Source organism: Micrasema longulum, unplaced genomic scaffold (assembly GCF_059751315.1).
Source record: "Micrasema longulum isolate JH-2025_06_02 unplaced genomic scaffold, ASM5975131v1 h1tg000180l, whole genome shotgun sequence".
In the NCBI taxonomy this organism is placed as follows: domain Eukaryota; kingdom Metazoa; phylum Arthropoda; class Insecta; order Trichoptera; family Brachycentridae; genus Micrasema; species Micrasema longulum.
The window spans coordinates 1,732,940-1,749,663 of NW_028277385.1; the positions used below are offsets into that span (position 1 = coordinate 1,732,940).

Consider the following 16,724-nt stretch of genomic DNA (forward strand, 5'->3'; position numbering starts at 1 on the left):
TTGAATGGTAATATTCATATTGAAAAAATGTATCAATTATTGTTTATTGTACATAAATTTTACTTTTAAAAATTGCTTTAAAAAAATAGTTACAAAGATTATTTACTATCAGAAAATAGGCATACCCATTTACCCATACGCACATTCGGGACAACATTGTTTATATCACTCGAGATACTCATACCCTTCCACATCTCTTTTTTTCATCTATTGAGTTGCAAGTAATATGCAAGGAGTGTTGAAAAGCCTAAAAACAAATACACAGTATAACTGTTACACATTTCTAAATTTATGTCCAAAAACACTGGGTTATGGTTAAAAAACCGGATGAGTAAAAATTCCCCGGGGATTAAATCCCGTATTTGCCTTTAAAGAGACTATTATTTTTATAAATTTATGTATCAGTATTTTTGTTCAATACTACTGCAGGAAAAATAAGTGGAAAAGGTGCCACTTCGGTTGGTTCCGCCGCACAATGTATGGGAGTCGGTGGTCTCGGATCTGGCTCTGAACATCCAACCAGCCAGTGAGTCAACATTCTTCCCTTTCCTTTTAGCTCAACTTCCCCGCGAAGCTCCATCTTGAACGTGCCAAATCGGCTCAGAATCTGTTTCGTCGCATCGCTCATGTGGATCATTAGAGCTGTAAAATAACATTTATCGGCCATAGAGGTGAGGGCTTACAGGTCATACAAAAAAACTAGGAAGAAGGTGAAAATGCTAAGGATGTATATTTTTTCGTTTCATAATAAACAGACTAAACGTTTGTGGATTTTAGAAAACAGTAGCAAAATTTTAGTTACAGTTATCTCCATAGATAGAGGGTTCTTTCTTTCAGTGCTACAGAACGGCGATGAATGTAGGAGAAAGCCATGGCCCACAGCGGGCTATGGAGCCAATGATGTTGATTACTAATTCATTAGCAGGTCAAATATTTAACCCAATTTTCGGAGCCTATTTCTAATATAAATAAAAATCAAACTTCTGTAAAATTTTAATCAAATAATTTAGGAAATTAATACAGAAAAAGTATCAGAGTAATACATTTATCAAAGAAAAAAAAAGCAGTAGAGGAAAACACCACAGCAAATATTGAAAAAAAAAACACAAATACGCAAATAAACAAATTTATTATAATATGTGGAGTGATGTTATCTTTCTTTAATTTATTGAGGTAAACATTATTTAGAGTGCCGTATTGGAAATGTCAAAATTGAATTATAACAAATGTAAATAATCTTTATATAAATATTATATATGGTTCAATCAAATAAATTTTAAGCCGTTCACAAAATACAGCTTTGAAATAAAAAAAAGTACTCACGTTGTCCAGCAGATTCCATTCTTGACGCTGTATTCACAGTGTCTCCGAACAGACAAAAGTGTGGCATCTTGACTCCGACAACCCCAGCACAAACTGGACCGGAATGGATCCCTATTCTAATCTTGAGCTGGTAGTCTGATCTGTGCCTGACAGTAAAACACTTTACAGCGTCCAATACTGCCAGAGCCATCAGACAAATCTCCCTTGCATGGTAGTCACCATTCCTTTCTGGGAGCCCAGAGACTACCATATAAGCATCACCTATTGTTTCAACCTACAAGAAACAAGTATAATATAAATTAATGAATAACATAGTATATAAGTCTAGGCGAAATAAAGAGTACAGTGTTTCTGTGTGTGAAATATGAAGAAAGTAAGTTCTGTTTGACATAACTCTCCCTTCCTGGTGATTTCTGGCTTAGTACACATTACATCTAAAAACTGTTACATCTCTGTAAATATTATAAACACAAGGTTAAGAATGGTATTCCTTCATTATACATTTACGTATCGGTTAAAATAAATTATTATTAAATAATAAATACTTATTAGGCACAGAAAATGCATTTTATCAAAAACTGGAGATAAATCACGTTTACAATATAAAGCTTATTAATGTGTCGCATTGTCACAACAATGAAAAGAGTACCGAATATACGATTGTCTCAAACATTATTATATATTCGCTTCTACTATAGATATATTCGCTAGCGAGAGACAATTTCATGCATGACGTACGCCAGTCTGTATCACTGTCCCATATGCCAGTTGCTCTCGGAGCTCTGTTTTTCAGATTTTAAATCCCTCATTTTTGTGTGTATTGGAGTAACAGCACCAGAACACGCTGATTTTTTTAGCACATTTTATCTTAAGAAAGGATAATAAAAACAGCATTCAGAAAAAAAATGCTATTTTGAAAACGTAATAAAACCAACTGGTCCGAGAAGAAGTTTAAAAATTGGAAAATTGTTTTCAGGCGTTGCCTAGTATGTGAAATAATTCAGTCAAATGAATCTCTTCTCAACAATAAAGGTTTCAGCTCTTTAACTTCACTTAAATCAACAAATGGTTGAATTTAATAAATATGGATGTTCAAACATAGGCAAAATGGTGAATGTTACACAGTGTGTAAAGTGGCCACTTAAACCAGCCAATGACAGGTTATAAGACCTGTAAATGCCTAGGCTTCCATATTCCCTACTTTAAGGTATTCTCCATCCCTGTTGTAATTTGTTAATCTTTAAATCTATTTTTCTACATAACTCCCACTATTTTGTGTCACTTGTCATAAGGCGGCCAAAGCTTTTGTATTCCCTCCTTCATAAATTGGTGCTGTCTTCTTCATTAAAGGGGACGCTGACTTTTTTTTTTTTTGGATTGAAAATAAATATTTGCGTTCTTATGATTTACCCAAATATTTAATTTTGAGGGCCATTTTCAACGAGTTGTAAATAACTCACTGTTAGAAAATAGGAATCAAGTTGGGGTAGAGTGGGATTCGAACCACAGAACTTTGGTCCGTGAGTCCGAGGCACTAGCCACAGGACCACAACCCGACTTTGTTCGTCGTCACGCACATTATCATGATCTTCATTGAATTGTCTCCTCCATCTCCTTATTATTGAATCATTTATCAGACTGTTATGATTAAAAACAAACCAATTAAAATTTATTTGCTGTGGTTACTAAAATGATTATTAAAAAAAATAATGTATTGATTGTTTAGAAGTCAAATTTTTAGTGAAGCATTATGGATGGACGGCACAAGGTATGTACCGAATCGATTTTGTAGAAAATGAATCAACACCATTTAGGAAAGTATTATACACAAATGTAATGGTAGAATGCATGCAAAATTAGAGAATATTTATTAATATGCATGCAATAAAATTGAAAGCAGTTAAGCATTCTATGGGGTCATTGGTTATGTGATCTATGGACAACTGCACTTTAAAACTATGGCTTTTAATTTTAGTACAATTTTGTTTTAATTAATGAAGAGCTTTTATATTTATTTATTGATATCCGATTAAAACACAAATTTCCAAACTCACAGAGAATGGAACAATGAAAGCAATAAATTAACATGAAATTATAATTGTGGTTTTATGCAGTTGAACTTTTAAAAAGTAACTAAATTTTTATCAAAAAATTGTTTTAATCAAATAAATAAATCAAAAATAGGAGGACCCCTGATCTTTTAAACAGTTTTCAGGGGGAGTGCTTTCACTGTTGTTGGTATTATTAAAATAGTATTTTCACTTACTTTATAGACATCATAAAATCCTATTATTCTATCAAATGTACTATAGAGATCGTTTAACAGATCAACAACTTCCATCGGTGTACTTTGAGCGCAAAGTGCTGTGAAGCCGACAATGTCACTAAAGTATATTGTTACGCACTCAAACTGTTCTGGTTGAACCATTTCTCCTGCCATTAACTGCTGAGCTACCAACCTGAAAAAAACAATTTTTAATCTGAAATCTTTACATAGAATAACTTTATCATCTACAAAAAGCTTAGATAGTCTTTCTTACCTTGGGAGTACTTGATATAAAAGTTCTTCTGACCTCTTTTTTTCCATAGAGAGTTGCTCAGTCTTTTCTTCGACCAGGGTCTCTAAATTGTTAGCATATTGTTCCATACGACGAAGCAAGTCATCCATAAGATTATCGCAGTAGCCTCTGTAAATTAATGTACATAATGTAAATTGGACATTGGCAGGTTTCTTGCCAAATGGCAAATTATTCCAACCAACCAATAAAATGAATGTTTTATAAATATTAATATTACATATATTTATAAAAGTCTAGTTCCAAAATATATTCAATAGAAAATAAAATAAAATGCTAAAGGTATACAAAAATCAAATAACTGTATATATATATTAAACTACCTCGAATCAATCTTACATCAATGGGAAAAAAGAATAAAGAGGAAAGAGAAAAGGAGGAGATATTAAGGAAGAGAAAAGAGATGTTTCTTCAGACGTGATTTAAACAGAAATACCGTTGTTACATCTTTGATAGTGGATAGGAGATGATTCTACAGTCGAGCTGCATGGATGCTATTTGAGTTAGATAAGAAAGAGGAATCGGGAATGGGTTTTTAGGTTTTTACAGTGTGCTTTAATTGAATAAACTTACTTCATAATGCATCTAACTGTTCCTTTAACAGCATCGAATGTTGGTCTTTCATCTGGATTATCACTCCAACATCTTTCCATAAGATCTATCAAATTATCTGGACAATCTCTCTGTTCCACTGCGGGTCGAAATGGTGGAGATTCTCTTGCTCCCACTCTGCTAATTATCTCTGTCAAAACACACAAAATAACAATAATAGATTAGTCTCGTGAGTTTAGTTGTATTAACAAAATAAAAAATGGTATATAGATAACAGACCCGAGGCTGACATTTTTCAATATAAAAAATATGGCTATTTTATAGTGTCGTGAAGATAATCATAACTATCACTCTTGATCTATACCACAAAAGAAGACTTATATTCTGGCTGATAGGTATAAGCTGAAGTCGTATTTAAATATATATATAAAAAAAGAAATTATTATTCTACCTTGAGGATCGAGGAATTGTCTTGCTGCTTCAAATGGTCCTCCTCTTACAACAATTTCTTCAAGTATTATACCAAAACTGTAAACATCTCCTTTTTGAGTCGCTGGTATTCCTGGAATTAATGTAAGTGGCAGAAGTTCCGGAGCCACCCAGAGTAGCTCTATAAACATGACACAAAATCAATGATTTTAGATTGCCCAAAAGTTTGCCACATAAATGAGAAAAAAAAACAAAAATATCTTACTGTTGTAGTAATGTGTGTCCTTTATAACCTCTGCAGGAGTTGTAAGCGTCGAAAGTCCAAAATCTGATATTTTCAAAACAAATCTTCCATCGATTAAACAGTTATAAGATCTAAGCTTTCCGTGAACCATAACTTCTGAACTATGCAAATATGCCATTCCCTATAAATTATATGACATAAAATAATAAATCCAATACATTTTATGTAGTTTTAAAACTGCAAGGTTGTTATAAATACCTTTATTATGTCATGAATAAGAGACATACGAAAATTCCAATCTAGTTTGAGAGCATCATTATTTAGAACATCTCTTAGTGACCCCTTGGGACAGTATTCTGTTAATATCAAAACAGTTGGGCATTCAATGCAAGCACCAACAAACCTCACTGTATTTTCATGTGATACGTCTCGAACCTAAATTGAAAACAACAAAACAAGTTGTACATACAACATGATAATTGAAATCGGACTGTAGTTGTTTTAGTTTAGAAAACTATTTCTTACTTGTTTGATTTCCCACAGCAGCTTTTTGTTGAGGTCAACTTTTTTCTTTGTAACTTTCTTTATGGCCACTCTATTGCCCTTGTATATTCCTACTGTAGTAAATACCTGAGCTGGTGGAATAGAGTTACAAGAAACTATCGATGCTCTTGCGCTGTGAAGGCCATAAGTCAACTAAAAGTATAATTTATTTGTGTAAGTTACAGGGAATATTTCACTTTGGATGAATGAGTGTTTGCACAAATAAAGTAAATGTGAAAAAGTGTATGAATCAATGGAAACATATGGATTTAACAATATAACTGCATTTTTTGTTTTTATTAGAAAATGTTTCTTGTGTACGCTTGCACCAATGGTATTCACAGTACACTTATACGACTACTCAAAACATGAATAAACAACTTTGCGTATATTAAATTTTAGTTTTTATAAAATAAGTAGGTATATGTGTCATATTTTCAGCGGCATGTAAGAAATTCTCAGTAATACAGGGTGTTTTTTAAACCCTGTCACATCCGAAACCACGATGATCAGTATGAGCAAGAAGACATATTGGCACATTAAAATAAATTTTTAGAACAAATAAAATTTAAAAAAATAAAATATTAAAAAAAACAAAGGGTTGCTTACTTCTGCAGGAGAGAAACGGGAAGGGGGGAGGGGGAGTCTGACACACCGTTAACCATGCGGCAACGCCCCCCATTTGTTAGCAACCATTTGTTATTTTTAATATTTTATTTTTATAAATTTTCCCACCTGTATAAGTAGACCCATTTCTATCATTCATTGAGTGGTACAAATAGTATAAGTTAGTTCTAGTAGTATTAATTTCTGTCCCATCTTTAATGGTTTAAAAAGTATATCTGAAATATTTCTGTTTTTTTTTGTAGAAATTACTCAAATGTGGTTACACAGATGAAATGGTCTGTAAATAATAATCCATTTTGCAAAATATGAGCTCTGTAGTTAAATAATTGGGTTCGTAATATTTTTTATTTGCTCTCCTGAAAAATTACACTCTTGCAGTAATACTCTGATGTCTGCCCATCAAAGAAATATATACAGGATTACAACAAAAATGTGAGAACAATTACTTACATCATTTATTTTCTGCAAACCTAATTTAGATCCATAAGGCTTTCCTACTTCGAGTAATACTTCCTCTGCTCTAACTCGCCACGACATATTGTTAAGGTCTGCAGATAATCGCATGTGTCTGAAATGTTAGAACCCAAATTTCAATAAACATAAGTTCAAGTATGTTTTTAAATAATGTTGGAATGGTTTTTTGTTACTCTCCACTATTAGAGAAATATTGGCTAACTAATATCAAATTAGAGGCCAGAAACTAATGAATTAAATTATGAATGACTGTTAATTTGTAGTTATCAAAATAACTGTTGTAATTTATGTTGTTCCAATGTGTATTTTTCAATGATTGCATATAATCACGGAATTCTTTTTAACCTTTTTTTACATATTGGTAAATTATTGTTGCATGAAGGATAACCCATAATACATTTTTTATGTCATCGATGAGATACATACAAAAATTGAGAACATCATTTTTTAGAACATCTCTTAGTGATCCCTTAAGACAGTATTCTGTTAGTATCAAAACAGTTGGGCATTCAATACAAGCACCAACAAACCTAATGGGTTTAATTTCTAAATCAAGAATTTGTCACTCGCCATTGCCTAGCTCGAAAACCAATCCAACGTAAAGATTTCTAGTCCATAAAATCTTACTTCTTTAGTTTTAAAGTTTAACTCCATCTACTGAGGTGTCACTAGTTTTCTCCATACTTTCATCCTCTATATTGGCATATGCATGCAAAATATAATATTCAAACCACGCATTGATCTATATATGCATGATTTTGAATAATAATTTTCTAGAATCGAAAAATGCCATATATGAACATGGAAGTCAACTAGGCAGAATGATTGGTGTTACAGTGTGTAGCAATAACTTAATCCAGCTGATGAAAGATCATAAGCTCTGTAAATGCCTAGACTTCCATATTCTTAACACCTTCATCTCTTGAAAAAATATCTAAACATACTTACTTGTACGCCAAACACGCCAGAGTGGCAGCAAAAGCCAAAAATATCCCAAAACCAAATGATCCATATAGAATCACTTCAAAAGCGTCTTTTAGAGCAGCGTGTAAAATAACAGTAGTAATAATATAATAAGACAAGGAGTGCATTGGTGCCGGAACGCCGCGCTGTTCCAGCGCTGATTTTAGAAAGAAAATGTACATATTAAATTTTGTGTTTAATGCTAAATATTTTTACAGATGTTATGTTTCTATTTTATTGATGTTTTCTAAAAATATTTGTTGTTTATTTTGCTTTTATTATACTTTATGTTGTAATTTTTTCACTGCTGTGACTATAATTTTGGGAAACGTTTTATAAACCATAAAAAAACAAACTAAGTAGATAATGAATACAGTTCTGTAAGTAATTAGTTTTTTCAAAATTAGAACTTAATTCATGAAGGTACTGAGTATAACATTTTTTTTTTAAAAGAGTGTTTGTCACATTTCTGGTCATGCGGTTACAAGAGTAAATCCCAGCAGAATGCTCGTACGAGGTTTTCCTGTAATTTGAATTATTTAATACTAAAAACGTGTATGACTTTTGCTCAGAGGAATTTCTCTTTTGCGGCCCCAAGAGTGTTCAATGTCCTGGATGAACATATTAAGTTCTCCAAAAGGAAATCCATTTTCAGAAAGATTGTACAAGTTTGCATTTTGTCTGAGGGAAGAGACCATTGCAGGAGACTGCTGTGAGATATTGCATAGATTTATATACTATTAAGCGTGTTGTCCAGATGTTGGCCGGCTGTAGTCGGGTAAAACGAACCTTCGTGACCTTCAAACCAGCCCTTCCGAAAGCGAATAGGGCTTGTCTGAAGGTCAGTCTAAAAGTCAATAAGATATTGTTTTGAATTGAATATTACAACCAGAGTTATCTTCTTTAAAAAAAAAAAAAGATTACAATCTTATAAAAAAAGGTTTCAACTAAAGTATTAATTTTTTTTTAAAGTATTACTGAAGGCATAATTTTAAGTAGAAATAAATGTGATTTAAAAAGCTTGTATTTTTTTGAAAAACAAAAAATTAAAATTTGGCCGCTGCCATTTTTATGTTAAATGTATTATTAATATTAAAAGATAATTTTGTTCAATAATTAGTCTTTATTGAGATCCCAGATACTTAAGTTGAGTCTAAATTTGAAATGACGTAATCTGCCGGTCTAAAAGTAATTAAATTTTAGTGACAAAACTTTTAAGTATATTTTTGAACAGAAATACTCGTACCTTTAAAAAATATTGTTTTTATCTAATTTATGTTTTTTTATTATTTCGCGATTAAAAAAAAACTTTCGTTTTAAAATGGCAAAATCATATGATTTCCTAATTTTGCTTTCGTTTTACCCGACTGCAGCCTTAAAATATATGTTTATGTAAAAATTTTAAATTTGAATTTTTGAGAAAAAACATAATATACGTAATTCTTATAAAATACCTAAGGAGTTTTAGGAAAAACTCATTTAGGGACAATCAACAACAACATTAATTTATAGACGTATTTATACATGCCTATTAATATTCAAAGAACATGTAAAATAAGAAGATATTTTAAAGTTATTTATACATTGGCGGGCTTATTGCTAAATGGCAATTTCTTCTAACCAACTAAAAAAACAATAGTTTTATTTTTATAATTAAAGTTACAGAACATATTCAATAGAAAATAAAGATTAAAAAACTGAAGATATATAAAAATAGAAATAAACGTATTTGTTTATAAACTACCTTAAATCAAAACTATTACTCAATGGGAAAAAGGAAAAAAGAGGAAAGAGGAAAGGAGGAGGGATTAAGGAAGAGAAGGGAGATGTTTAGAGAAACAATGTGTAAAGTGGCCACTTAAACCAGCCAATGATATACCACAAGCCCTGTAAATGCCTAGACTTCCATATTCCCTTTTCAAAAATGTTTTCCCTCTCTATTTCAACAAATTTAAATTTGAATAACTCCCTAAGGAGAAAATCCAGCCAGTCTGCAAACATTTGGACATGCTCAAAACATTGTTGAATGAACTACTCGGTAAAAAGAGAAGTATAAAAATTGTTTTCAGGCGTTGCCCAATTTCACCCACATGATAAAGGTTTCAGCTCTTTTACTTCACAAAAGTCAACAGATGGAAGAGTTGTGGAAATGTGGATGTTCAAACATAGGCATAATGGTGAATGTTACACAGTGTGTAAAGTGGCCACTTTAACCAGCCAATGACAGGTCATAAGCCCTGTAAATGCTTATACTTTCATATTATCTTCGCAAAAATGTTTTCCCTCTCTGTTGAAACAAATTGAATTAAAAAATTGGAAACAAAATTTAATTCTTCATGCAGAAATTCGATTTTACTATGCAGATAATTCGAGATAACTCTGTTAACTTCCCACTGTAAAACGGGCCCAGTTCATCATTTAGTTTGAAGTGAAAATATTATTTGATACATACCGTTAGTATGACATTCGCGATCTGTGCCGAGGAATCCGCAGCGGGGGACGTCTCGTGGCGGGGTGCTCCGCCCCCCCGGCCAATGGATTACTTGACCGGGTACGGGGGCGTACGTTCTGCCTTTGCCGTAGTAATGTGCCACCACTTGAAACCTGCCCGAGCGCGGATCTAAGTCTAGTAGAGAGTAGTCTGCGTCACGATCGCCATTGTCATCTATACGCACGTGGCCAGTTATTCCTGGGGAGGAAAAATACATTTTCCACACTGATAAAATAGGAAATTAAAACAGAATTTTCAGAATGAAAATTTGAAGATTTCTTTGAAACATATCAAATTACCGATGAAGCTACCTTAAATTTTCCAAAAAAATATACATATTTTCGTACGGAAAATTCGATTTTACTCAGACATTTAGGAAGTTCATATTTTTTTTTTGTAAAGTCTATCAAACTAAACCAAAAAATAAATTTATTTTAATTTTAATTTTAATGAAAGTAAATTGTTTTTCAATTTATCGTTTATACGTCTTCTCATGCACGCGCGCCGATTATTCCGACTTTTTCAAATATTGGCTGGATTTGGTAAAGCGGTGTTTTAAACTGATTATTTATATTATTTGTTTTTTTTCCACTAACTGGCTTTGTATTTATATTGTTCATATTGACAAAACCTCTATCCGTTTAATAATGGAAATAATTAATTATATTTTTATATTGTAATAATTTCTCCATTTACCGTGAAATTCCTTATTCCACATTCTGCGTGTGATAGCCACACCATCCCTTATATCTTCTCCAGCAGTGAGGGTTTCATTGAGCGCCATGCCCAATAAGTACACACCGTCGTAGAAAGCGCCAATGAAGAAATTTACCTACAAAAATGCAATATTATTTTAATTCACCCCTTTTGCAATCCACGCTGTGTATCTGCACATCGAAAATCATTGCGGTAGAAATTCGTTTGAATTCATATTCGTAAATTTCAATGCCAAAAGCCAAATGGATGACAAATTTATTAACATGGCAAAATAATTAATTTGACACTATATGGAGTGATCCACCTTACTAAATGTCATAACAATATTTAGCAAATGTTTGACCACAAAGTTAATGCTTTAAATAATATTAATTACATGCCTACTTAAATCTGCCAATGATGTCTTAGTCAGATGTCAGACCTATAAAAGCCTATAATACATCCTTCTCAAAAAATCACCTATTAAATGCTTTAACCGCTCGAACGCCAGAGAGTAAATTTCAGCTCTTCTCATTGGTGCCAGTGCTAAAATCTGCGGTTTAAAATTTTCGAGCGGAATTCGCGTATTTTCCTTATTATTGTGCACTTTAGGGCCTTAAATGGATTTTTCGTCCCGTTGGTGCTATAGCTGAGATCTGCGCTTTTTTAAAAATATTTTTTAATTTATAAATCATACAACACAAAGTATTTTACAAGTATAATACGTTGAATTACATTTCCAGGAGTTACAACAACTCAATTCAGGACATAAATAATATTAACATTTAGAAAATAACACATATTGAGAACAACAAAGAAACAAAGCAAGTTTAGCACCTTTATAACTAAATATAGCCCAACAATAAATACCCCAAAAATCTTTTCTTACACAAGCAGAATAAATATATAAAAAAACGCTTTTAAGAATAGAAATAAAAAAAAAAAGTGAATCTACTAAGGGAGATAAGGTCATTAACATCACATGACATGCAGATGATGCTGCCATAGTGATGATGAGAACATATTCATCTCAGTTAGTAAACATCTGGATGCCTAAGAAATGTCGTATAGTACAATGAACACATGATTATTGGAAACATAATTCGGATATAGAAAACTTGTGTCATACCAAATCATGGTTTATACAACAAAGGCGAGGATAGATAGAGAGAAATTTAAAAAACACGATAAACCTAGCAGAAAAATTAAATAGAAAAACCAAATAACTGCTCAGAACGTCAGAGATGAAGTACCAAAGGCAATCGCAGAGAAACATTTTAAAATCTTTAAGTGGAATTCATCCTGTTTTCCTTGTTATTGTGGTCTAAAATGGATTTTTCGAAGTACTTTTAAAATAAACTAATAATTATCAGTCATCAAATAATGTCGCCGGCGTCATAAAAGTGGTGAAAACTGCATTCAGCGGATTGCGATTTTAAGGTTTAGTGATTTTCGATTTTGAGAAATAATAGTGTTTTTTTCTGAAAGAACAATAATTATAAGTATTTGTACATTATTGATTGTATTGAAGATAGATTAAAATAATTAAAATCGCCACCATTGCAGTATTTCGATAGTTTTATTCAAATAAGGTGACAGTTCACGGAAAAACTTAAATGTGGATTTTTTTGTAAAAAGTATTCAACAGTTAATATATTATTTATACCAGTCTATAGCAAATTTTATAAAGATTTAAGAAATATGTAATACTTGATATGATGGAACAAAACTACGATTTTTACAAACAAATTAGAACTGCGAGCGATTGGTTAAAGATTGGTTTGAAAATATAAGGCATGGACTAAAGAAGGTGCCAATTTAATTCAGTATTTATATAAATACCGTATTGTTTTTTTTACTTTTAAGATATCCTGTATATTCTGCATAGGCTTTTATTGAAAAGAAAACACAGTTTTATAATGCAGTATTTGCTTTATTCGTTTTTACTCGTATAAAATTTTATTCATCACTCTAAGAATGACGTGTTATTAGTTATAATCTTATAATATACGTTATTGCAGAGTTAAAAGCACGTAAATATACGTTTACGTAGTGGCCAACCAAGAATTGCTACCCGTCAGCAATTATGTTCCATTTTCAAGTAAAAATTACGATCGCAAAAAAAAAAAAAAAATCAATGCGCGCAAATAAAATGCTTGGCAGTTGGGGTACATTTTGCGTCCCGCTAGTTTGACATTTGATCGGTTAATAATGAACAATTTTAAGAAATACATTCAAAATATCGTTTCATTCCGTTATTAAAAATTTAGGTAGTTAATAACCTATTTTTTCATGTGTCCTAAGGGAATAAACAATTAAGTTCCGTGTGTGAAATAGAACCATGACCCCTCCCCGATCACAATCGGAATGAGTCGGTTTACAATATACAATGTGTCCCGGGCTCAAGTGACCGGTCGTCGTCTTATGAAAATATGAAAAAAAATCTAGACAAAATTTTCTAAAAGGGGAGGTCTATCTTTTATGAATAAAAGTTATTAATATTGATTTTTTTAAAGAAGTTAGTCATAGCTCTAACACTCTTATCAGAAACCTTTAGATTTTTTCAAACCGAGGTTAGAAAAAAATCTCACTAAAAAACACCTAAAAATATCATAGATTTTTGTAACCAAATGAATGGAAGTAAAAATTTAACATAATTGGACTTATTGGAATTAAAATAATTTTTTTTATTGATAATCATTCTTCTGGAGATGCTCTACAATACACTAAAACAATGTTTTTATCTCAGAGTGATAATTCACTCCCACTTACAGAGATGCCTTTCCGCTCTACTGCATATAACAATAGCGTTCCATTTTTTTGTTTAACAACAAACGTGTAACGGATGGTTTCGGTTTGCTTTTGTAACTCTCGACCTGAGTACCTACGGCCCATTGTATTGCTGTAAGCTGTAGCTAATTTTGTAATTGATAATTCGTAACTCCGTAAATAGGCGGTAACGTATTATTACTCTGAGGTTTTTATCTATCCTCCTTAGATTTCAAGAAATACGCCCTAAACATAGTCCTTTGTTGTTTTCAGAACTCTGCATGGGAGCTGTCCAAAAATCTATGCTATTTTTAAAATAATAATTAAAACAATGCAATAACTTTTTAATTTATTTCAACAGAGAGAGAAAACATTTTTGAGAAGGGAATATGGAAGTCTAGGCATTTACAGGGCTTAAGACCTGTCATTGGCTGGTTTAAGTGGCCACTTTACACACTGTGTAACATTCACCATTCTGCCCATGTTTGAACATCCACATTTCCTCAACTCTTCCATCTGTTGACTTTTGTGAAGAAAAAGAGCTGAAACCTTTATCACGTGGGTGAGATTCATCCGGCTGAACCAAATCACCTACTAGGTAACGCCTGAAAACAATTGAATGGTGAATGTTACACAGTGTGTAAAGTGGCCACTTAAAACAGCAAATGACAGGTCATAAGCCCTGTAAAAGCCTAGACTTCCGTATTCCCTTCTCAAAAATGTTTTCCCTCTCTGTTGAAATAAATTTAAAACTCCCTAGGGAGGAAATCCAGCCAGTCTGCAAGCATTTAGACATACTCAAGCATTGTACAAAGCAATAACAGTGAAATGAGATTATTTTATTACCACGATTTACAAAAATCTAAAGGTTTCTTAAAAGAGTTTTAGAGCTATGAGTAATTTGATTTATTTTTATTAATATTTTTTTACTAATAAAATATAGATCCTCCTTTTCAAGTTTTTTATAGATATATTTTTTATATTTATTTTTATATTGCAGGCCGGTCACTTGAGCCAGGGACCGATTGTATGTAACTCCAGCAGTGCGATTCTGAACGCTCTCACGGAGCTAGATAACACGTTGTTACGTTGCTAGCATGTTATTTACCTACTAGTTTCGTGCTAGCAACGCTTTCTCTAACGCTGCGAGAGCGTTCAGAATCGCACTGCTGAAAATGTAATATAATCTTGTAATGTAATGTAATATAATAAATCTTGATCCAAGCTTTCACTTAGGTGCTTAAGATAATGTTTGTTTTGTAGTGGTGTAGTGGTCAAGACGTTTGACTCACTCACGGAAGGTTCTGGGTGAGAACACAAAAATTCAATGTGATTTTTCCCAAGCCTGGGTGTTTTGTGATGTAATTCACCATTGTATTGGGCGTCCTGGCCTGTTGTGGTGCAAAAATAAAATAAATAAATAAATAAATAAATAAATAAATAAATAAATAAATAAATAAATAAATAAATAAATAAATAAATAAATAAATAAATAAATAAATAAATAAATAAATAAATAAATAAATAAATAAATAAATAAATAAATAAATAAATAAATAAATAAATAAATAAATAAATAAATAAATAAATAAATAAATAAATAAATAAATAAATAAATAAATAAATAAATAAATAAATAAATAAATAAATAAATAAATAAATAAATAAATAAATAAATAAATAAATAAATAAATAAATAAATAAATAAATAAATAAATAAATAAATAAATAAATAAATAAATAAATAAATAAATAAATAAATAAATAAATAAATAAATAAATAAATAAATAAATAAATAAATAAATAAATAAATAAATAAATAAATAAATAAATAAATAAATAAATAAATAAATAAATAAATAAATAAATAAATAAATAAATAAATAAATAAATAAATAAATAAATAAATAAATAAATAAATAAATAAATAAATAAATAAATAAATAAATAAATAAATAAATAAATAAATAAATAAATAAATAAATAAATAAATAAATAAATAAATAAATAAATAAATAAATAAATAAATAAATAAATAAATAAATAAATAAATAAATAAATAAATAAATAAATAAATAAATAAATAAATAAATAAATAAATAAATATATAAATAAATATAAAATAATTTAAAAAAATAAAAATAATGAAATAAATAAAATAAATAAAATAAATAAATGAAATAAATAAATAAAATATATGATTTCAACGCTACATCGTTTACCAGTCTGATCCCCATTAGAGGGTGAATTATACTTATTATGAAGAAATAAAATTACAACTTACCCATATGAAAATATAAGTTATTACCTAATTAGTAAAAATATATGTATTCAATTTTATATTGCATTTATTAACAAATATTTTTTTTTCTAACTAAGCGGAGTTTTAAATTTAAAAAATCACTGCTTATTTCTTTCTTTGTGCATAGATACATGTTATTATATAAAAACTAGAACGTCAACAATGAATATCTTAGTGTAATTACATTTACAAAAGTTTCTTGAATTTCAACGCGTACTTTTACAACGCCATAACGTTATTAATATTTTACTAAAATTTATTAAACTTAGGCCCAGAACACACAGTAAAACGAAACTGCAACTAAACCCTTATGAAACTCTTGGTTTGAAATCAGTTTCAGACTATTTCCACAAACGGCGCAACCTAAACGTGATGAAATTTTCTTACAGTCATTAGTTTTCTTTGAGAGCAGACGCCTGCCTTAATCTGTTTCAATATGTCTAGTTCAAGTGATGAAGATATAGTTGTTATGTATTTATATCTTCGACAAGCAAAGAGGCGTAAAAGAAGAACCTTATTATTCCCATCCCAGCCCATTTACCACTTGACGACAGTAATAATGCAATTCCAATTAACTCTGTTGGAGCTGAAGCCTTTCTATTAAAAACATATTTAATGAGACCATTTCCAGGAAGAACTGCCACCGTGCTAGAAAAGGCGTTGAATGTGCTTTTGGGATGTTAATAGAAAAATTTATGCTTTTAGAATCACCAATTCGTTGTCGAATACCCGAG

General features: G+C 30.8%; 1 protein-coding gene across 1 annotated transcript in view; it reads right to left on the bottom strand.

Annotated features, from left to right (window-relative positions):
* LOC148283897 (atrial natriuretic peptide receptor 1) overlaps positions 1-16,724 on the bottom strand; it is a 123,802-nt gene that overhangs the window by 646 nt on the left and 106,432 nt on the right. The window contains exons 8-20 of the mRNA XM_088243033.1: positions 10,919-11,054; positions 10,184-10,420; positions 7,717-7,888; positions 6,718-6,862; positions 5,650-5,820; positions 5,383-5,559; positions 5,146-5,305; positions 4,903-5,061; positions 4,473-4,641; positions 3,864-4,010; positions 3,590-3,782; positions 1,324-1,597; positions 455-642 (exon numbers count right to left, since the gene is read on the bottom strand). Of these exons, the coding sequence (XP_088099159.1) occupies positions 455-642; positions 1,324-1,597; positions 3,590-3,782; positions 3,864-4,010; positions 4,473-4,641; positions 4,903-5,061; positions 5,146-5,305; positions 5,383-5,559; positions 5,650-5,820; positions 6,718-6,862; positions 7,717-7,888; positions 10,184-10,420; positions 10,919-11,054 (2,328 nt within the window). The remainder of the gene's footprint in view (positions 1-454; positions 643-1,323; positions 1,598-3,589; positions 3,783-3,863; positions 4,011-4,472; positions 4,642-4,902; positions 5,062-5,145; positions 5,306-5,382; positions 5,560-5,649; positions 5,821-6,717; positions 6,863-7,716; positions 7,889-10,183; positions 10,421-10,918; positions 11,055-16,724) is intronic.